Source organism: Dromiciops gliroides, chromosome 2 (assembly GCF_019393635.1).
Source record: "Dromiciops gliroides isolate mDroGli1 chromosome 2, mDroGli1.pri, whole genome shotgun sequence".
Lineage (NCBI taxonomy): Eukaryota > Metazoa > Chordata > Mammalia > Microbiotheria > Microbiotheriidae > Dromiciops > Dromiciops gliroides.
The window spans coordinates 638197805-638221415 of NC_057862.1; the positions used below are offsets into that span (position 1 = coordinate 638197805).

The 23611-nt window shown below is 42.9% G+C and overlaps 1 protein-coding gene across 1 annotated transcript in view; it reads left to right on the forward strand.

The window, feature by feature from the left end:
- TSNAXIP1 (translin associated factor X interacting protein 1) overlaps positions 1 to 23611 on the forward strand; it is a 33998-nt gene that overhangs the window by 6935 nt on the left and 3452 nt on the right. The window contains exons 2-12 of the mRNA XM_043985343.1: positions 7705 to 7804; positions 9824 to 9930; positions 10545 to 10671; positions 13346 to 13439; positions 18446 to 18642; positions 19120 to 19255; positions 19908 to 20077; positions 20628 to 20787; positions 21726 to 21856; positions 22118 to 22243; positions 22777 to 22938. Of these exons, the coding sequence (XP_043841278.1) occupies positions 7705 to 7804; positions 9824 to 9930; positions 10545 to 10671; positions 13346 to 13439; positions 18446 to 18642; positions 19120 to 19255; positions 19908 to 20077; positions 20628 to 20787; positions 21726 to 21856; positions 22118 to 22243; positions 22777 to 22938 (1510 nt within the window). The remainder of the gene's footprint in view (positions 1 to 7704; positions 7805 to 9823; positions 9931 to 10544; positions 10672 to 13345; positions 13440 to 18445; positions 18643 to 19119; positions 19256 to 19907; positions 20078 to 20627; positions 20788 to 21725; positions 21857 to 22117; positions 22244 to 22776; positions 22939 to 23611) is intronic.

Sequence of the window (23611 nt, forward strand, 5' to 3'; positions counted from 1 at the left end):
TTATGGGGGGGGGGGGAGGGAAACCTGGCCACAGGTATTTGTACTGGCACCGGCTGAATTCCCCTTTGTTTTGCTTGGAACTTTCGAAGCCCTCCAGAAGAGTGTGAAATGCTGAGAAGTGGTATCATGACCCATTCTCATGGTATCCCTTTCTAGATGAAATTCTGAGCAGTGAAGGAAGTTACCAGCTGATAATAGGGTGGGAATGGTTGTACCCTCTGCCCTAAGGCAAGACAAGTCCAGAATGGACCCTGAAATCCCTTCCATCGGGGAAGGGGCGTGGAAAGACTGGGGGTGGGGGTGCAAGAACAAAGTGTAATTGCTTCAGAACAACCTGACTTCAATGGAGACAACCAACCCAAAGACCTTGGCCAGCAGACACTTTAGTGGACCGCTGAATATAGAGGAACAGCGCCACCTAGAGGACATCTATTCTCTTTGGTCCCTGAAAGTATGGCCCCTGTCCTACCTGCCCCTAAGAGAGAACTAATGAACTCAGCCTCCAAGGGATGACTGCTGGAGGAGCACTGAGAGTTACTTGGCTCCACACAGTTGGAGGTTTTGGGTTTTTTTAACGTATCATTAATTTATTTTTAATATTCTTTTATTTTTTTTTAATTTGGGGTTCCAAATTCTCTTCCTCCCACCTGCTGAGAAGACAAGTGAAGTGATATCAATTAATTATACATGTGAAATCACGCAAAACATCTTTCCATATTAGCCATATCACACAAAAAAGGGCAAAAAAAAAAAAGCTAGAATATCTGAGTTTGCACTCAGAGTTCATCAGTTTTCTCTCAGGAGGTAAAGAGCATTTTTTCATCATAAGTCATTTGGAATGACAATGATGGATCATTGTATTGATCAGATTAGCTGAGTCTTTCACAGTTGGTCATCATTACATTGATGTTACTGTGCACAATGATCTCCCAGTTCTTCTCACTTCACTTTGCAACAGTTCACATAGATCTTCCCGAGTTTTTCTGAAACCACCCCCTTGGCCACTTCTTATAGTACAACAGTACTGTCACGATCATATGCCACAACCTGTTAGGTCATTCCACAATTGTTGAACATCCCCTCAATTTCTAATTCTTTGCCACCAAAAAAAGAGTTGCTAGAAATATTTTTGTACAAATAGGTCCTTTTCCCCTTTAAAAAATCTCTTTGGACTTAACACTTACTAGCTGTGTGACCCTGGGCAAGTCACTTAACCCCAATTGCCTCACTAAAAAAAAAAAATCTTTGGGATACAGACCTGGTAATAATAGTATTGCTGGGTCAAAGGGTATGCTGTTTTATACCCCTTTGGACATAGTTCTAAATTGGTCTCCAGAATGGTTGGATCAGTTCACAACTCCACCAACAGTGCATGAATGTCCCTATTTTTCTATATCCCCTCCAGCATTTATCATTTTCCTTTTCTATCATATGAACTAATCTGATAATCTGATAGGTGTGAGGTGGTACCTTCGATTATTTGCCAACAGGGAAAATGGCTCTTTTTAAAAATAAATTTGTCTCAGTTCCAAATATATATTTCAAAAATGAGGCCTTTATCAGATAAACTTGCTGTAAATTGTTTTTTTATATTACTCCATTGTCTATGGTACCTTTTAGCAAAACACTTTCCCCAGTATCTTTTTTTTTTTTTAGTGAGGCAATTAGGGTTAAGTGACTTGCCCAGGGTCACACAGCTAGTAAGTGTTAAGTGTCTGAGGCCGGATTTGAACTCAGGTACTCCTGACTCCAGGGCTGGTGCTCTATCCACTGCGCCATCTAGCTGCCCACCCCCCCACTCCCCCCACCCCCCCACCCCAGTATCTTTTAAAATGAGGTCTATTTTGCTTTTGCTTTGTCTGAAATCATGATTGCTACCCTGCCTTTTTTTTTTTAACTTCAGCTAAAGCATAATAGATTCTGTTCCAGCCTTTTATATTAACTCTGTGGTGTGTGTCTTTCTGTTTCAAGTGTGCCTCTTATAAACAACATATTGTTAGATGCTAGTTTCTAATCCATTCTATCTGCTTCCATTTTATGGGTGAGTTTATCCCATCCACATTCACAGTTACAATTTTTTGTGTGTGTGTGAGGCAATTGGGGTTAAGTGACTTGCCCAGGGTCACACAGCAAGTAAGTGTTAAGTGTCTGAGGCCAGATTTGAACTCAGGTCCTCCTGACTCCAGGGCCAGTGCTCTATCCACTGTGCCACCTAGCTGCCCCCACAGTTACAATTATTAACTTTGTATTTCCCTCCATTCTATTTTCTTCTGTCTAGCCTCTCTTTTTTTGCCCTGTTTATCCTCAAAAGTCTGTTTTGCTTCTGACCACTCCCTTTTATCATCTCTCCCTGCCCCCCCCATCCCTAGTTCTGTTCCCCTTTTTTCTCCTTATTGGGTGATAGATTTCTTTTTTTTTTTTTTTTAAAGTGAGGCAGTTGGGGTTAAGTGACTTGCCCAGGGTCACACAGCTAGTAAGTGTTAACCGTCTGAGGCCAGATTTGAACTCAGGTACTCCTGACTCCAGGGACAGTGCTCTATCCACTGCGCCACCTAGCTGCCCCAGGTGTTAGATTTCTATACCCAACTAAGTGTGTATGTGTATGTGTGTATTCTTCCCTCTTTGAAGCAATTTCTGATGATAGTGAGGTTCAAACATTGCCTGCTCCACACCCTCCATTTTCTCCGATACTATAAAAGCTTGCTCTTGCATGCCCAAGCATTTTTCACCACCTCCCCATTTTCTCTTCCACTATAAAAGTTCTTCCTTGAAGTCCTTCCTCTTTTATGTGAGAAAATTTTTCTCATTTCACTTCTCCCACCTTCTCCCAGTGCATCTCTCTTTTTCATCCCTTCATTTTTTTTAGATCATCCCAACATCAACTCGCATTTATAAAGCCTTCTGCTTATGTAGACTCCTTCTAAATGTCCTAATTATGACAAAGTCCTTAGGCACTGCATGTATCATTTTCCCATAGAGGAATGTAAACAGTTTTACTTCATTGAGTCCCTTCTGGTTGCTCTTTCATGTTCACCTTTTTATGCTTCTCTTGAATCTTGTGTTTGAATGTCAGATTTTCTATTCAACTCTGGTCTTTTCACCAAGAATGCATAAAAATCCTCTATTTTGTTAAATATCCATTTTTCCCCCTGAAGGATTATACTCAGTTTTGCTGGGTAAATGATTCCTTGTTATAATCCTAGCTCCACCAAAAAAAACAAAAACAAAAATAATCCTAGCTCCTTTGCTTTCCAGAATGTCATTTTTCAAGCCTTCTGATCCTTTAACTTGGAGGCCACTGAATCTTATGTGACCTGACTATGGCTGCATAATATATAAATTATTTCTTTCTGACTACTTGCAACATTTTCTCCTTGACCTCGGAGCTCTTGAATTTGGCTATGATATTCCTGGGAGTTTTCATTTTGGGATCTCTTTTAGGAGGTGATTGGTGAATTTTTTCACTTTCTGCTTTACTCCTTGAATCTAAGATATCAGGGTAGTTTTCCTGTATAATTACTTGAAATATGATATCTCTTTTTTATCATGACTTTCAGGTAGTACAATAATTATCATTCCTAGGTCCATTTTCCAAGTTGTTTTTCCAGTATTTCACATTTTCTTCTATTTTTTCATTCTTTTGACTTTGTTCTTATTGGTTTTTTGATAGTCATTAGCTTCCAATTTTACTTTTTAAGGAATTATTTTCTTCAGTGAAATTTTATGCCTCCTTTTCCATTTGGTCTATTCTTTTTTTGTGTGTGTGGGGCAATGGGGGTTAAGTGACTTTCCCAGGATCACAAAGCTAGTAAGTGTCAAGTGTCTGAGACCAGATTTGAACTCAGGTACTCCTGAATCCAGGGCCGGTGCTTTATCCACTGCGCCACCTAGCTGTCCCCTATTTTTTTAAGGTGTTATTTTCTTCAGTATTTTTGGTGCCTCTTTTTACCAAGCTGCTAATTCCTTTTCATAATATTTTTTATATCACCCTCATTTCCTTTACCAAGTCTTCCTCTGCTACTCATCTCTTTCTTTAATGCTTCTAAGAATTCTTACTGTCCTTGGGTCCAATTAGCATTTTTCTTTGAGACCTTGCTTGTAGCTGTTTTTATATTGTTGTCTTCTGAGTTTATATCTAGGTTTTTTTGGCCACCATAGTAGCTTTTGATGGTCAAATTGCTTGTGTGTGTGTGTGTGTGTTGTTATTTTCTCATTTTCCAAACCAATTACTTGGCTTTATGTTAAAGTTGGGCTCTCTGCACCTGGGGGTGAGGAGGCACTATGCGCCAAACTTCAGGCTTTTTCATTCTACTCTTTTCAGAGCTAGTTATAAGGATCTGCGAGTTGTGCTTCCAAGGTCTGAAGAGAGGAATAGTCACTATTCTCCTGGTCTGCGTTCTGGTCTTTACCCAGGAAGGGCCCCAGCTTTCCTGCAGCCACAAGTGCCAGTGCTCCCACTTACCTTGGAACTGTGACCAAGGAGCCAGCTCCTTTATGACCAACTGTAAGCACTCCTCTCTGTCCTGGAACTACAACCCAAAATTGCATATGTACAATATGCCAATCAATTGCCAGTCAGCAAAGCTGTACCTTAGTGCCATCCAAGGGTGCCCTATAATCTTTTTCTAACTAGTGGGTCAACCCCCTTACTGTTTCCAGACTGGGCATTCCCAAAGCTGCTGCTGCTGCTGCCACTACCTATCTAACTCTAGGCCAACTCCCATTCCAATGTCAGAGATCTCTCTTTCCAACCTCTTAGTTTGTCTTAGGCTTGAAAAATGACTCCCTCTGACATCGTTGGCCCTGCTGCTCCAGAATTTGATTTAAGTTATTGTAATGTTTTGAGGGGAATGTTGGGAAAGTTCAGCTGGGTTGCTGCCTATATTCCTCCTTCTTGGCTTCCTATACCCATATACTGGCTTCCTCCTGAGCCATATTTTCCAAAATAGCTTTTGCCATCCTCTCTTATATCTCCTTTTTCACTGAAGTCCTGTATGCCTCCTTTGCAACAAAGTGATCAGACATCAAAAGTATATGTAGGGGGGGCAGCTAGGTGGTGCAGTGGATAAAGCACCGGCCCTGGATTCAGGAGTTCCTGAGTTCAAATCCGGCCTCAGACACTTGACACTTACTTGCTGTGTGACCCTGGGCAAGTCACAACCCCCATTGCCCTGCAAAAAAAAAAAAAAAGTATATGTAGGGGGTGCAGCTAGGTGGCACAGTGGATAAAGTACCAGCCCTGGATTCAAGAGGACCTGAGTTCAAATCTGGCCTCAGACACATGACATGTACTAGCTTGTGTGACTGTGGGCAAGTCACTTAACCCTTACTGCACTGCAAAAAAAACCACCCCCCCCCAAAAAAAAAGTATATGTAGGGTCAGCTAGGTGGCATAGTGGATAAAGCACCAGCCTGGATTCAGGAGGACCTGAGTTCAAATCTGGCCTCAGACACATGACATGTACTAGCTGTGTGACTGTGGGCAAGTCACTTAACCCTTACTACACTGCAAAAAAAACCACCCCCCCCCCAAAAAAAAGTATATGTAGGGTCAGCTAGGTGGCATAGTGGATAAAGCACCAGCCCTGGATTCAGGAGGACCTGAGTTCAAATCTGGCCTCAGACACTTGACACTTACTAGCTGTGTGACCCTGGGCAAGTCACTTAACCCTCATTGCCCTGCCCTCCTCCCCCCCAAAAAAGTATATGTAGATTGAGCATAGGGCCTGGAGTCAGGAGGACTTGAGTTTATATCTCACCTGGGCCAGTCACTTAACCTCTGCCTGCCTCAGTTTCCTCAATGGTAAAAACAGGGATAATAATAGCACCTACCAACCAAGGCTGTTGTGAGAATCAAATAAGATAATATGTGTAAAGTTCCTGGCACATAGTATGCACTATTGACATGTTGTTGTTATTATAGCACTGAGAGGTTAAATAACTTGTCCAGGATCTTCCTAGCTCTGAGGCCAGCTCTTTCTCTATCCTCTAAGCCATTCTGCCTCTCATTTCCTAAGTGATATTTTTTACAAATGTTTATTGTGAGCATTGCCATACAAGAAAACCAAACGACCCATGAAATGATGTTTTTGGATAGCTCTGGATGTATAATATAACCAGGCCCTCTGGCTTTATTTAGCTCTCCAGTGAGAACCTCTGGGCCCTCCTTCCATTGAGCTGCAACTTCCTTTTGTCTTCTAACTTCATTTATAGTAAGTACAACAACACTCAAATGAGCTGGGGATTTCTCCAGTAAGATAACTGAGCCTGACTGGATCAAGAGAGCGCTGATTAAAGTCAAAGGCTTGGTTTTGTGGAGTGCCCCGATGTTTTGTACCTCTGTGACCTCAGAGAAGTCCTTTGACTTCCCTGGGCCTCAGTTTCCTTGCCTGTAAAATGAAAGGGTTAGGCTAAATGGTGTCCCAAGCCCCTTCCACCACTAGACCTGTGGTCTTATTACGATCCACTCGTCTCTCATACAGGACTAATAGCTGAGGGGATGTTCATAGAGAGGGATTATTAGCACTTTGTTATTCTGCCAATGTCTCTGAAGAAAGAGAAAAGGTTTCACGGGGTGAGGAGCCGCTGCACACTTAGTGAGGCTGGTCCTCAGAAAGGAGAGATGGTCTGTGGTTGGGACCATGCAGAGAACTTTTCCAAGATGGTAGAAACTGCCAAGACTTGGGCTGTTCTACACTGGCCTTGGGGAACCTTGATGAGGCATCAGAGCAGGATTCTATGAGGGAAATTTCTAGTTATTATCAATGTTGACCATTCATCTTAAAAATTGCTTTACAGATTACAAAGCACTTTCCTTACAAACCCTGTGAGAAAGAACAAGAATTATCATCCCATTTTACATATGAGGAAATGGAGGTCAAGGGACTTTGCTCAAGGTCACATAGCTACTTAGGAAGAGAACCAGGGCACAAGCCTAGGTCTTCCAAAACTCCCAAGGCCAGGGTGTTTTCTTTTCCTTTCACAAAAATCATCCTAAGCACATCTGCCCCCACTAGCTGTCCTGCTCAGCTCTTGGCAGGCACTAAGCATTTATTAAGCACTTATTGTGTGCCAGGCATTACGCTCTGAGAGGCTCTAGCTATTTACCTAATGCTGAGAGACAAGCAATGGGCGTGATTACAGGACTAGAAAGAAACAGACCCAGTACCAAAGCATGGCACCTCAGACTCCAAGCTCTTCAGCTGTAGAATAACCCTCCCAAGTTCCATCCAGGTCCATAACCTCTCACCCCACGGTCCTTCCTTCACTGATGGGCCAGGGACTGCCAGAGAGGCTTTAGGAAACACTGGAAAGATCCACTTTCCTCCTTCCTGCCTCCCAGAGGCTGTCCCATCACTACAACCACATCTTCCTACCATGCCCAGTTGGTATCTTTTTTTTGTCCCCTTTTATTTGGAAGGTAAAGCACTTGGAAATGAAGGGCAAATGAGCTCCTTCTCCTGTTGTACTTGTGCTGGGCAGACCTCCAGGCTAGACAGTGCTAGTGGAGAAGAAGGGGTTTCCAGGAAAGGATGAAGTGGGGAGAGAAAGCGAGATGCCCCAGACACTGTGTTGTTCTCCATTAGTCTCCCTTAGGAAGGGAAGGGGTGGATCCCATTGGTGGTTCTATAGTTCTTCTCTCAACAAAGGCCCCAGGCTATCCTGCACCCAATGACAGTCTCTTGTTTTTCTTCTCACATTCAGAGAATATCCTGCTCTTCCAATAGGAAGCACAACATCCAGCCCTCTCTCAGAAGCTAGGACTCTGCATAAACGTAAGATCTTTCAGAACCGAAAAACTCCGGTGAGTATTTCCCATTGGCATCCTTCTGAAGGTAGCTGACAGGCTAGGAGGCCTCAGCTGGCATCTCATTTCACTTCCTGGACCCACTGAACTATTTCCCTTTTCTGTCTCTTTTTTTAATCTTAAAAGTATTTTATTATTTTCTAGTTATATGTAAAGATACTTTTCAACATTTGTTTTTATAAGATTTTGAGTTCCAAATTTTTCTCCCTCCCCCCTCCCCAAGAAAGAAAGCAATCTGATATAGGTTATATATATGTACAATCACATTAAGCATATTTCTGTATTAGTCATGTTGTGAAAGAAGAATCAGGGGCAGCTAGGTGGTGCAGTGGTTAAAGCACTGGCCCTGGATTCAGGAGTACCTGAGTTCAAATCCAGCCTCAGACACTTGACACTTAACTAGCTCTGTGACCCTGGGCAAATCACTTAACCCTCATTGCCCTGGGGGGTGGGGGAGAGAAGGAAAAGGGGAAAAAGGAGAGAAAGAAGAATCAGAACAAAAAGGGAAAACCTCAAAAAAGAAAAAACAAAAGTAAAGGTAGAAACAGTATGGTTCAATCTGCATTCAGACTTCATAGTTCTTTTTTCTGGATGTGGAGAGCATTTTGCATTATGAATTCTTTGGAACTGTCTTTGATCATTGTATTGCTGAGAAGAGCTAAGACTATCAGTTGATCATCATACAACACTGCTGTTACTGTGTACAATGTTCTCCTGGTTCTGCTCACTTTACTCAGCATCAGTCCATTTAAGTCTTTTCAAGTTTTTTCTGAAATCTGCCTGCTCATCATTTCTTATAGCACAATAGTATTCCACTATATTCATATTCAGCCATTCCCCAACTGATGAGCATTCCCTTGATTTCCAATTCTTTGCCATCACAAAGATGGCTGCTATAAATATTTTTGTACATGTGGGTTCTTTTCCCTTTTTTATGATCTCTTTCGGATACAGATCTAGTGGTGGTATTATTGGGTCAAAAGGTATGCACAGTTTTATAGCCCTTTGGGAATAGTTCCAAATTGCTCTCCAGAATGGTTAGATCAGTTCACAACTCTACCAACAATGCATTAGTGTTCCAATTTTTCCACAGCTTCTCCAACATTTATTATTTTCCTTTTTCGTCACATTAGCCAATCTGATAGGTATGAGGTAGTACCTCAGACTTGTTTTTTTTGTTGTTGTTGTGTTTTTTGGTTTTTTTAGTGAGGCAATTGGGGTTAAGTGACTTGCCCAAGGTCACACAGCTAGTAAGTGTTAACTGTCTGAGGTCAGATTTGAACTCAGGTACTCCTGACTCCAGGGCTGGTGCTCTATCCACTGCGCCACCTAGCTGCCCCCAGACTTGTTTTAATATGCATTTCTCTAATCAATAGATTAGAGCATATGGCAATAGATAGCTTTGGTTTCTTCATCTGAAAACTGCCTGTTCATATTTTTGACCCCTCCATGGGACAAAATGAGGAGGATGGGATGCGAAAGGTATAGGGACCCTCCAACAGTGCAGTCTGACCACAGAGCAAGAGGCTCCCTGTGTTTTATTCAGGTGGCTCCTGGCATCTATGTTGGCCAGCCCCCATGCCCAGAGGTTAAGTGTTATGCCCACAGTCACAAACCAGACAGGGTGAGAGTGAGAACTCTAAGCCAGGTCTTGGGCTCTGAATGCAGCAGTATTTCCATGAAACCATACTTCCTCACAGTCCATTGGCCAATGAGCATTTATTAAGGTGTGCTCCATGCCAGGCACTGGGCCAAGCAGAACTACATCCCTGACATCCCTGCTCACCGGAGCTTACAGTCCAGTGGGAGGGGGTGGGGGAACACCTAGCAGCCATGTACTCACAAGACACAGGCCAAGTCAGTGCCTGGGAAGGTGGAAGTTAGGAAACCTAGAGAGCCCTTGGGGTGGGGGTGGAGGTGGGGGAAGAGGCTCAGCAAAGTGAGCTCTCTCTCTCTCTCTCTCTCTCTCTCTCTCTCTCTCTCTCTCTCTCTCTCTCTCTTGAACCTCTTTCTCAGCCACTTCATTTTTCTGTGGGTGGCCGTCTCTCCTCCTGGCCTGCGTATGCCAGCGCACAAGCTATCTTGCAGAACCGCAAACCCTGCTCAACCACCGACAAAACAGGGTAAGTATGTGGGATCAAGCACACACATGCACTCACACTCAACATTCATGTGCATTCACATCATACCCATGTACATGTACACACATGCCCATGCATGCACTTGTGTATGCGTGCACAGTAATGCTCACGCATACAAGTGCTTATACATACACATGCACGTGCTCACACACGTGTGCGTGTGTGTGTGTGTGTGTGTGCGCGCGCGCGCGCGCGCGCTCCTCCATTCCAATCAGGGCAGCCTGATGTGAGTTCTTGAACTCTTTCTGTATCCGGAACTCTCTAGAACAGGTATGGCTGTCACCATATGGAATAGGTGGTCCATATGGCAGAGCAGATTTTTCCAAGGTGACCCCAGCCTTTCTACTCTCTCTTCCTGCCAGATGGCTGGGGTGGTTTTGTGGCCACTTCATCCAAGTGATTGTTTCTAAATACTCTGCACATGAACACAGCTGAGCTTCCTTGGAGGAGTGGACTCTCCTGAGGGCCTGGGGACCAGGGAGTTCTGGGAAGACAGAATTGTTCCACAGATGAGAAATATCCCTTCCCAAAAAGTAAATTGATCTAGGCTTCTCTCTGCAGTGAAGAACCAACCTTCTTCCTGATGTTCCTCGTAGGGCCAGAGACAAGCCTGCGCTCACCATTGCAAAGCCCCGATACCTGGAACAACTAGAGAACTACCTGAGGAAAGAGCTGCTGCTTCTGGACATGACAAAAGACAATGCTCAGGAGCTCAAACTCCAGGTGCGTCTGCTCCAGTCAGGCCTAGAGAAGGGGGCCCCTGTGGGAGGGAGCCTGGGGCTGAGAAGCAGCAATTGACCTTGAGGGAGCAGTTGCCCGAGCCCTGTTGTCTGCACAAGGTGGACAGTGGGTTAGCTTGGACTCAAACCCTCAGGTCAGAGAAGCTATTGACTCCAGGAAAAAGCCTACAAATCATTGGCTGGGAAGGTCCAATTCATTACTACCCTGCTGGGTACAGGGGATACAAAACCAAAGCCAAAAGCAATCCCTGCCCTCAGAGAGCTTGCCCTCTAATGGCAGAAGGTAGCTAAGCATATAAGTGATCAATTGAGGAGGGAAAGAGCATTAACCAATAGAGGGACCAGGAGAGGCATCCCCAGGAATGCACATGAGCTGAGCCTTGGAGAAAGGATGGAGAGTGCATTCCATATGTGAGCAAAACTGGGTAAAAGCCTGGAGGTGGGAAAAAGAGTACTGAGCTCATGGAAGAGCAAGTTGGCCCATTTGGCTGGATTATAGCAGACATGAAAGGACATAAAGGCCGAGGCCAGACTGTGAAGCACGTTGAATGCCACACAGAGGAGTCTAGATCTTTAAGGAATTAGGGAACCATTGGATCTCCTTGGAATAGGGGAGTGATAGGGCAAGGTCTCTGCTTCAGGAGAGTCACTTTGGCAGCTGTGTGGAGAATGAAGAGGGGGACAGGCTGGAGTCCAGAAGTCTAATTAGGAGGCTGTTGTGATAGTCGAGACCAAGCTTCTTCAACTATGGGTTACAGCCCCATATGGGGTCATGTAACTGAATATGGGGGTCACAAAGAATTTGGCAGTAAATGTTTGATTTGTGTACCAAATTCTTAGAGGAGAAGTTAAGTGAGTTACGGGAAGAAATAGATAACAAAACTATACTAATGGGGGACCTCAGCCTCTCCCTCTCAGAACTAGATAAATCAAACCATAAAATCAGAAGGAAATTAAGGGGGTAAATAGGATTTTAGAAAAGTTAGATATGATAGACCTCTGGAGAAAACTGAATGGAGATAGAAAGGAATATACCTTTTTTTTCAGACGTACAAGGTACCTATACAAAAATTGACCATGTATTAGGACATAAAATCCTCACAGTCAAATGCAGAAAGGCATAAATAATAAATGCAACCTTTTCACATCATGATGCAATAAAAATTACATGTAAAAAAGGACCAAGGAAAGATAGATCAAAAATTAATTGGAGTTGCCTCAAGGAGGGATTAACACACATACCCAATTGGATGGAGTAATCTATTTAATCTGGGCAGTAAATGAGCCTAATATTCATCAGAATTGGCTCAAAGACTTCAATCTCATCAGAATTGGCTCAAGGAGGGAATAACATATACACTCAATTGGGTGGAGTAATCTAACCCTGCAGGAAAATAAAAATTAATTGGAAACTAAATAATCTCATTCTAAAGAATGAATGGGTCAAATAACAAATCATAGAAACAATAATTTCATCAAACAGAACAATAATAAGGCCCCTCCTGGATCTATTTTCCAGGTCAGTTACTTTTTCCAAGAAGGTATTTTATATTTTCTTCTATTTTTACATTTTTTACTCTGTCTGATTCCTGATGTCTCATAGAATCATTAGCTTCCATCTTCTCAATTCTAATTAGAAACTATTTTCTTTAGTCAGTTTTTGCGCCTCCATTTCCATTTGGACAATTGTATTTTTTTAAAAAGAATTGTTTTCCCCAGTCAATTTTTTGTCCTTTTTTCAAGCTATTGACTCTCTTATATAACTCTCATTTCTTTTCCTAATTTTTCTTCTACCTCTCATACTTGATGTATAAAATCCTTTTTGAGCTCTTTCAAGGCTTTTTGGTCCTGAGACAAATTCATCTCCCCTTTGAGGCTTTGAACATAGGTATTTTGACAATGTTATCCTGAGTTTGTTTTGGTCTTCCCTGTCACTATAGTAGCTTTCTATGGTGAGGGTTCTTTTCTATTTCTTACTCATACTTTAGCCTATTTCGTGACTCTTAAAGTTGACCTCTGCTCCTGGAGAATAGGGGGCACTGTCCCAAGCTTCTTGAGCTAGGGGCCAGTGATCTGATCACTGGCTTTCTGCTTTGAGGCCTCAGGGGCTTGCCTTGCTTACTGCACTCAGGTGTTCCAGCCTAGCTGCACCTGTTGTGTATGGGATACACCACCTGATAGTTTGCCTTCTGCTTCGGGGCTGGAGGCCTCACAACTGGCCTGCTGTGCCACTAATCTGCTGGTCCAGGACTGAGGGGCCTCAGCTGCTGATCTGTGCTGTGGCTAAGAGCCTCCTGCTGGCTTGCCCAGACACCCTCTGCACTATTAACCTAAGTGAAACAGATCTTTCCTGAAATTCTTCTAAATTATTTTAAGCTGGAAGATTGTTTCACTACAGCTTTTTGTAGGTTCTGTAGCTCCAGAATTCATTTAGAGGCTTGATTTAATGTTGTTTCCAAGGGAAATTTGGGAAAGCTCAGGCAACTTCCTGCCTTATCTCTGCCATCTTGGCTCTGCCCCCAAAAGTTACCTCCTCAGCTCTCCTATACCCACTAAGTGCCCAGGAAGAGCATTTCAGGGAGGTAGAAATAGGACAACAAAAGGGCTTCTTCCCTCAGCTTTCCCTCCATGGTTTGTTTCTCTCCTTTTTTCACTAGCCTTACCGAGAAATCTTTGAATTCTTTATAGAGGATTTCAAAACCTACAGACCCTTGTTGTCTTCCATAAAGAACGCGTATGAAGTCACACTAGGTAAGACCTTGGGTTCAGACCCTCCAGCCTGTATGCGTGCATGTGTGAATGTGTGCGTGAATGAGTGAGAGAGCATGTGAGTGCTGCCTCCCATGGCAAACTGATCAGCTCCCTCGGCTGCCGACTCTGTGGTCCTGTAATTCCTGGAAGGGTCTTTGCGGGTACTCTCTTCTCAACCACCCTGTGAGGTAGGTAATGCAGGCATTTCCTATCTTCATTTTGTAGAAGAGGAAATTGAGTGAGACTGAGCAATTTGCTTGTGATCACACAGCTACTAAATTTCTGAGCCAAGATTTGGTTTTCTGACCCATAAGTCCTGTGTCTTTCCCCTGTTAGCAGGCTGTCTCTCACTATACTTCTGGACTGCTGCTCATCACAAGAATAAGAACTGTAGAGTAGAAAAGGAGGTCACATCTTTTAGGACACTGCTATCCTGCTATCCACAAAGAACTTTATTTTTTCCCCAAGCTCCTCTTTTCACTCTTCCCATAGAAAACAAGACAGGGTTGGGATTCTTTTTAGAACAGGGAAGGGGTGGGGGGTGGGTCCTCCCTTCACAAGTAAAGAGATGATGACTTGTCATTCAAAGAGTTTAAAAGGGGTTGGGGGTGGGGAAAGCCTAGTAGTTTCTTAGAATTGGTAGGGACTTTAAAGATCACTTAGCCTGGCCTCTTCATTTTGCAGATGGATGAAGAGACAAAGTCTCCAGGAGGTCCTATGACTAGCTGGTGGGAGATGCAGAGCAATAACTGGGCTGTCTTCTGACTCAACCCAGGCCTTTTCCCACTGCTCAACACTGACACCCACTTAGATTCCTGGAACTCTCAGATTCTTATAGACTAGGTTAGGCTGAGCTGAACAGAGGATGTCCATCCCATACTCAAAAGTGGTTTCACAAAAGAATCTGACCAGTAATGAATGGCTAAAGCAGTAGGGATCATGGAAAGGGGAGAGGGACCCACATGTACAAAAATATTTATAGCTGCTCTTTTTTTTTTTAATGTATAAGGTATTTTATTTTTTCCGTTACATGTAAAGATAGTTCTCAACTTTTGTTTATACAAGCTTTACAATTTCAGATTTTTCTCCCTCCCTCCCCTCCCTCCCCTCCCTCCCCCCTCCCCTAGACAGCAGGTAATCTGATATAGGTTATATCTATATATCTCTATACATATACATATAGATATAGATATATACACACACATATATATACACATAATAACATTAATCCTATTTCTGCATTAATCCTGTTACAAGAGAAAAAATCAGAGCAGTGATGCAAAACCTCAAAATAGAAAAAAATAACAACAGCACCCAAAACAAAAGAAATAATATGGTTCAATCAGCATCTATACTCCACAGTTCTTTCTTTCTTTTTTTTTCTTGGATTTGGAGATCCTCTTCTATCATGAGTTCCCTGGAACTCTTCTGTACCATTGCATTGGTGAGAAGAATATAGTCCGTCACAGTAGGTCAACACTCAATGTTGATGATACTGTGTACAATGTTCTTCTGGTTCTGCTCATCTCACTCATCATCAGCTCACGTAAGACCCTCCAGGTTTCTCTGAACTCTTCCTGCTCATCATTTCTTATAGTACAATAGTATTCCATTGTATTCATATACCACAACTTGTCCAGCCATTCCCCAATTGATGGGCACCCCCTCAACTTCCAATTCCTTGCTACCACGTAAAGAGCAGCTATAAATATTTTTGTACATGTGGGTCCCTTTCCCCCTTCCGTGATTTCTTTGGGCAAAAGACCTAAAAGTGGAATTGCTGGGTCAAAGGGTATGCACTATAGCTGCTCTTTACATGATGGCAAGGAATTGGAAGTTGAGGGGATGCCCATCAATTGGGGAATGGCTGGACAAGTTGTGGTATATGAATGTAATGGAATACTATTGTGCTGTAAGAAACGATGAGCAGGAGGAGTTCAGAGAAACCTGGAGGGTCTTGCATGAGCTGATGATGAGTAAGATGACCAGAACCAGAAGAACATTGTACACAGTATCATCAACATTGTGTGTTGATCTACTGTGATGGACTATATTCTTCTCACCAGTGCAATGGTACAGAAGAGTTGCAGGGAACTCATGATAGAAGAGGATCTCCAAATCCAAGAAAAAAAAAGAAAGAAAGAACTGTGGAGTATAGATGCTGAATGAACCATGCTATTTCTTTTGTCTTTGGTGCTGATGTTTTTCTATTTTGAGGTTTTTCGTCATTGCTCTGATTTTTCTCTTATAATATGACTAATGCAGAAATATGTTTAATGTTATTATGTATGTATGTGTGTGTGTATATATATATAAAATCTATATCAGATTGCCTGCTGTCTAGGGGAGGGGGGGAGGGGAGGGAGGGAGAAAAATCTGAAATTGGAAAGCTTGTATAAACAAAAGTTGAGAACTATCTTTACATGTAACAGGGGAAAAAATAAAATACTTTATTACAATTTTTTTAAAAGCCTTCAGAAACAGTAAATAAGCTACTTTTTGTCTCAGCAGAAGACCCTCTGAGCCATTAGATTTATCTAAAAATAGAAATGACCTGTTTTGTGCATTAGTTGCCTATCACTGGGATGATTCAAACAGAGGTTAGATGATAATTTATTAGCAATATTGTTGAGAGGCTGGCAAGATGAACCCCATTGTCCCTTCCAAATCTCATTCTAGTATTCTAGCCACCCTTCTCTCCCCCTCATTCTCTCCTCCTATTTCCCATTCTCGCCCTCCCATCCTCATCTTCCCTCTTATTCTATCTTTTTCTGTCTCTTTCCCAACACATATTCTCCGGCCTGAATTTACTCACCTTATTCACCAGACAACACTCCAAACGGTTTCAAAAAAATCAAATCTACTCTCAAAGTTCAATTTTCTATGATTGAGGATATTCAGAAGAAGATGCTTTAAGTTCTAGAGACCCCAAAGAGATTCATATGCAGAGTAATGTCAGTATCATTAGAATAAACATAAGCCTTCCAAGGGGACTATTTTTGAAAGTCACTACTTTTTTAGACCTTTACTTTGGTATGTCCAGAAAAAAATCAGTATCTATATTATACAGGTTTTCCCAAAAATCTTAGTAGAGTTTTAAGCTTTACTAAGACTTTGAGGAAAACCCCATATAGTTAAATCAAGTATGCCAGCCAGCCCTAAGCTGCTGCTGCTTTTTTCCCAAATATTTTATTTTTTCCCAGTTACATGTAAAAAAATTTTAGCATTTATTTATTCATTCATTTAGTTATTTATTTATTTTTGTGGGGCAAGAGGATTAAGTGACTTGCCCAAGGTCACACAGCTAGTAAGTGCCAAGTGTTTAAAGTCACATTTGAACTCAGGTCCTCCTGACTCTAGGGCTGGTGCTTTATCCACTGTGCCACCTAGCTGCCCCCAAGTTTATTTTGTTTATTATTTTAGCATTCATTTAAAAAAATTTGAGTTTCAAATGACTTCCTTTTTTCTCCTCCCCCCACATTGAGAAGGCAAGCAATTTGATACAGGTTATTACATGTGCAGCCATGCAAAAAAAAAAAATCTCTGTATTAGTCAAATTTTAAAAAACATAGAGCAAAATAAAAAAGAAAGCTATTTAAAAGTATGCTTTGATCTGCATCCAGAGTCTATCAATTGTTTCTCTGGAAGTAGATAGCGTTTTTTTCATCATGAGTCCTTCAGAATTGTCTTAGCTCACATATTGCTGAGAAAAGCAAAGTCATTCACAGTTGCTCATTGTACAATACTGCTGTTACTATGTACAATGTTGTCCTGGTTCTGCTCACTTCGCTTTGCATCAGTTATGTAAATGTCCATGTTTTTCTGAAAGCATCCTGCTCATTTCTTATAGCACAGTAGTATTCCATCCCAACTATATACCACAACTTGTTCAGCCATCCCCTCAATTTCCAATTCTTTGCCACCACAAAAAAAAAAAAAAAAAGAGCTGCTATAAATTTTTTGTACAGATAGGTCCTTTTCCTTTGATCTCTTTGGGATACAGACCTAATCATGCTATTGTTGGAACAAAGGGCATGCACAATTTTATAGCCTTTTGTAGTCCTAAACTTCTTACACCCAGGATACTAACTCAAGAATATTGCTCTGAATTTCTCTGGGTAGGTTTTTGTTTCAGCCCTGAAGCCTTAAGATATGAGTTTCTAGACTCTAGGTAAGTAAACCAAGTGATATCATGGGAGGAGCCCTGCATTCAGTCAGACAATTTAGGTTCAAATAATATCTGAGTTATTAAGTGATTATGTGACTTTAGGCAAGTCACTGGATCTGGATTTCTATGGATCTGCTTCCTAATCTATAAAACAGGATTGGACTGGATTTTATTTCTATAATCTTTTTTTTTTTTTTTTAGTGAGGCAATTGGGGTTAAGTGACTTGTCCAGGGTCACACAGCTAGTGTTATGTGTCTGAGGCTGGATTTGAACTCAGGTACTCCTGACTCCAGGAGTGCTCTATCCACTGCGCCACCTAGCTGCCCCCACTTCTATAATCTTTTAAACACCTAGAGTCACCACCAACTAGTCCAGTCCTTCTTGAGCAGCTTTTTTTTTCCCCTCCCTGACAGGGCAATGAGGGTTAAGTGATTTACCCAGAGTCACACAGCTAGTGTCAAGTGTCTGAGGCTGGATTTGAAATCAGGTCCTCCTGAATCCAGGGCCAGTGCTTTATCCACTGAGCCACCTAGCTGCCCCCTAGAAATCTAGTATTCTTTTTTTTTTTTTTTTGTGAGGCATTCAGGGTTAAGTGACTTGCCCAGGGTCACACAGCTAGAAAGTGTTAAGTGTCTGAGGCGGGATTTGAACTCAGGTCCTCCTGAATCTAGGACTGGTGCTCTATCCACTGCACCACCTAGCTGCCCCTTCAGTCCTTCTTGAAATGGTTTTTACCCAGACCACTTGTTCAGTGACCTGCAGAACTGCCCAACCCCCACCCCAGCCAATACACCCCTGGACTGAAGGACTCCTCTCATATTTTCTGGCTTTGATCAGCTCACTTTAGGGAGAAGATTCGGTCTCTGGAGCCACTGAAAGCTATGCTAGTTAATGTATCTGAAGACTGCAATGAAAAAATCCTGGCTATCAGGGCAGAAGAAAGATATGAAATCAAAATGTTGAGGAAAGAGAAAATTAATTTATTAAAGCTCATTGACAAGAAGAACGAAGAGAAGATCTCTCTGCAAACTCAAGTGGGTCTGATGTAGTCTGCCAAATCTCTTCCTTCCCTGCTGACAAGGGGGTGCAAAGAGGAACCTGCATCTTAGGAAACACCTAACAAAGGGTGTCCAGCCCTACCTGAAAGCATACACTGAAACCTCCCTTCTAGATCACACTCATAGTCCATGGGTCAAGATGAGAAAAATGTGTCCCCTCAGTGCTCCAACTTTCTCCCTGTGAACACCTTTCTCTTCTGGGTCTTGGAAACAGCTAAATTTTCCCTTCCTTCTCTTCCTCGATCCTAACTGAATCACTTCTAAGTCCCCACAATGGTCATACATGTCTTATTCTTCCAGATGTACACATCTGGTAAGCAGGAGCATCACTAATTACATTAAAACCTTCCCAGGCAGACCATGCCCTGTTAGCCTCTCATCTGGTCCAGGTAAGGTCAGAAAATTTATAGCTGCCCCTGAGTATGGTCCAAGCTGAACTTGTCTGTCCTACAGGTGACCAACTTACGGAAAAACTTGGCAGAAGAATATCTTCATTTCCTTAATGAACGAGATGCCCGAAGGATCCTAACTGCTGATCTTAATGAGCTTCGATATCAGCGGGAGGACATGTCTCTTGCCCAGTCTCCAGGTAGATAATGTAGTTTTTAAGCCTCCAAAGGCATCTCCTCTAGAGTTTCTTAACTGAGTAGTCAGAAACAAAAGAAGGCACCAGTCTGGAGTATTATTCTATAGGGACTTCTGCCTAAAGGGCTTTGGTAGTACGGACTGAGGAATGTTGGTGATCAAAGAGAGGAGTCTCAGATCTGAACTTGTAAGTTCTCCATAAGGGAAAAAGCAATGGACTGGAACGCCCTCACCTAGGTTCCAATCCTGATTTTGCCTCTTTTTACCTGTGTGACTCTGGGCAAATTATTTAATGTCTCCAAGCCTCAAATTCTTTAAAGGAAATTGAATGAGATGATCTCTAAGGTTTCCCTCACTGATCAATCAAAAATGATCTTTCCTTCCCTGTCCCTCCCTTTGTATTTTAGTTGTGGTAGTTTATCTCCCCCTCTATAGGGTAGGTTTGAGGTGGGCAGTATATGATCGATCTCTCCCTGTATTTACCCCTCAAGCCCTTGCACAAAGTTAGGGACTCGGTTAAATTGAACCACCTAGTGGCTGGAGCAACCTCAGAAGGCTGCATCAAGGGAGAAAAGGCCTTAGATGTTTGTTTTGTTTTTGCTGGAACTCAGAAAGAAGTAAGCCCAGGGCACTAATGGGGCTGATTATTTTTCAAGATGTATGGGGAGAAGACCCTGTAAAGTTAACCCTGGCTTTGAAAATGGCTCGTCAAGACCTCACCAGAACTCAGAAGGAGCTGAACACAATGAAGGCAAATTTTGGTGATGTTGTCCCCAGAAGGGACTTTGAAATGCAGGAGAAAAGAAACAAGGCATTATTCGAAATGGTAAGATTATTTCCCCCACTGTGGAGCTGCATGTGGTGGGGAGATGGACTAGAGAGAGACATTCTTACTTCACAGCCCAGTGTTGGAAGGGGGAGTTCATTTTATTATATGATTTAGAATTAGGATGGACCTCCACTATGACCTAGGCCTCATTCGATTAAGGCCAGAGGGAAGTAGGTGGTTCAGGAGATAGACCTGCAGTCAGTAAGACCTAAGTTCAAATCTAGATTCAGACACTCACCAGCTTTGTGATCCTGGGCAGGTCATTTAACCTTTGTGCTTCAGTTTCCTTATCTATAAAATGGGAATAATAATAATACATACTTCCCAATGTTGTTAAGATAAAATGAAATCATTATAAAGCATTTTGTAAACCCTCAAGTGCTATATAAATGCTAGTTGTTACTATTATTATCCAACAAAAGTTGTTTGGAAGTAAGCAGGAACTCACCAAATGTCCTCAAAAACCTAGTACTCTTTCCACAATACCACCACTCCATACTTCCATAGGGTCCTCTGGTGTTTGACCTGAACTATACCTGTCTTCCAGGTGGAAAGCTTAAAAACTGACTTCGAAGAGATACGGAAGGAGTACGACACACTGTTACAGGTTCACATGACAATTGTAAGAGATAGGGATGAATTCTACAGTGAGCTGCAGGAGATACAACGGACCTCCACTCCCAGGCCCAACTGGGCCAAGTGTGAAGGTGGGGAGAGGGGCAATACTGGGACCAAGATCCAGGGAAAACCCACTCTAAAATAAAGACCAAGTTGCAGGATTAGATCTTGCCCCTTTGGTGCAGGGCTTGGTGGATTGGGGAGGAAGACCCTCCTAAGTAGAACATTCTAGGGTCTTTAGAAGTTCAATGAGTCATCAGTGGGTGATGGCAGTGATAACGTCTTGTGCTGAAGTAACAAAACCGTGATATAAAAAATGAGGGAGGGGGCAGCTAGGTGGTGCAGTGGATAAAGCACTGGCCCTGGATTCAGGAGGACCTCAGTTCAAACCTGACATCAGACACTTGACGCTAGCTGTGTGACCCTGGGCAAGTCACTTAATCCTCATTGCCCCACAAAAAAAAAAAAGAAAGAAAAAAGAAACGAAATGAAAATAAATTTTAAAAAATGAGGGAGGTCTTCAGAGTCCAGGCCCCTGTTCAGCCACATCTGGCACATTGTATTCAGAGTACCATATCTTAGGATAAGCTGGAGCCCATTCAGAACAGGACCCATCATGATGGGGGAAACGACAAAGATTCATAAAGTGCCCAATGTGTGTTTAGCCTAGAAAAGATAAAACTTGGGGGCCAAGAATGGGACATGATAGCTGTCTCCCAGTATTGAAGGGCTACTATAGAGAAGAAATATTAAACTTAGGTTGTTTGGCCCTAGAGCTTAGGCCAAGCAGTGGAATGGGTGGAAATCATAAATAAGTAACATTCCATGTTAAAAAAATTTCCTAAGGATCCAAAGGTTGATCCATTAGGAGCAAAAGACTGCTTGTTAGGGATAATACAGATGGAATTCTTGTTTGGTTATGGCTAGACTAGATGACCACTTAGAATTCTGATTCTAGGAACCCCGCCCCCTCTTTCTTGTCAGGTTCATCAGCCTCCAGCGTCTTCCCTTGCTTTTCCTCTCACAGGTGTGATATCTGGGGGACAAGAACGCTGGAACTTGTTGTCTCAAGGGAAAAGCAGTGACCAGCTTGTTGATGTGCTACTAGAAGAGATTGGTTCAGGACTTCTCCGAGAAAGGGAGACCTTCCAAGGGCTGGTAGGACCTTTCCCTGGGATTGGTCAACACACATATCCCCTGCCCTCTAAGCTTTTTGAGGGGCAACTCCTGATTTTGCCTCTCTGGAAGTACCATTTACACCCTATGGCTTTAGAAAGGCTTTCAAATCCTAGTGAAAACTGGCCTGAGCTCAGCAAGTCAGCATACAATCGGTGCTTAGTAAATGTCTGTTAACATGAATTAATAAAAGCACATTGGCTCAGAACTCCATGGCTGGTAGGAACATATCCCCTTTTCCAGGGCTCCACTGAAGACATCCCTGAATTCCTTCGGTCCGGAGGGTTTGCCCGAAACAAAAAGCTAAGCAAAAAGGAAGTGGTGGACATCATCAAAGATGTCTGGAAAGAGCGGATGGCTGAAGATCAGGTTGATTGTGGTTGGTGGGAGGGCAAATGATGGGACAAATTGGTGGGTGGTACTAATACTTCAGCAGAGTCAGACTGGAGAGGGAGAGGGAGAGAGGCCCCCACTCCAAGGCCAAGGGAATGGGGAGATAAAGGGAATTGGCATTTATAAGGCCTGCCAGGGTTCTGGTAGCAGGGTGGTGGGGACAGGGTAGACACAGTCTTTTTTGGAAAATGGTATGAAGAGTTCATCTAAGATGAAAGTCCTATGGGCTTGGGGGCGGCTAGGTGCCGCAGTGGATAAAGCACCAGCCCTGGATTCAGGAGTACCTGAGTTCAAATCCGGCCTCAGACACTTGACACTTACTAGCTGTGTGACCCCGGGCAAGTCACTTAACCCCCATTGCCCTGCCCCCCCCCCCAAAAAAAAGTCCTATGGGCTTGGGAGGATAGAATTCTTAAGGGGCCCAATGAGAGAGGCAGATGATGAAGCAGGCTTGGCAGCCATCCCACCAACTCTCTGACCTCCAACCTCACCCCATCATTTTCTTGCAGAAAGAGAAGACGTCCACCATGTCCCAGTTTTTCCTGAACTACCTGAAAAAACGCTTTGGGGATGTCTCTGCCATGGACTGGTCCTACACCATTTTTGAAAATGTCAAACTCTTTCACTCCAGTGAGGTCATGAAGCAATTCCATGATGTCCTGACAGGAAAGGTGCGCTTAACCCAAACACCCCAGAAAGAGGAGGGTCACCAAAAGAGAATCCAAATTGCCTGAAGTGGAATAAGTAGAAGAAGGGAAAAGGTCTAAGAACAATGAATCATTTCAGACCTGGAAGGAATCTTAGAGATTCTCTAAAGCTGCCATGATATGAAAAGGCACTGATGTAAAGAGGAGTAAAAAGAAAGGCCTGGGGGCAGCTAGGTGGCACAGTGGCTAGAGCACCGGCCCTGGAGTCAGGAGTACCTGAGTTCAAATCCGGCCTCAGACACTTAACACTTACTAGCTGTGTGACCCTGGGCAAGTCACTTAACCCCAATTGCCTCACTTTAAAAAAAAAAAAGAAAGAAAGAAAAAAGGCCTGGGGGCAGCTAGGTGGCGCAGTGGATAAAGCACCAGCCCTGGAGTCAGGGGGACCTGAGTTCAAATCCAGCCTCAGATGCTTGACACTAGCTGTGTGACCCTGGGCAAGTCACTTAACCCTCATTGCCCCATCCAAAAAAAAAAAAAAAAATGCAGGCTGGACCTTCCAGATCTGATCTATGGTCCTATGGGCTCTGAAATGGCCTCTATAGAATTCCCTTCCATAAAAATCTCTATCCCACCCACAGAGGAGGAAGGGGCTTGGTCACTCCTGGGCAGCCAATATCATCACCTTTTTCTATCC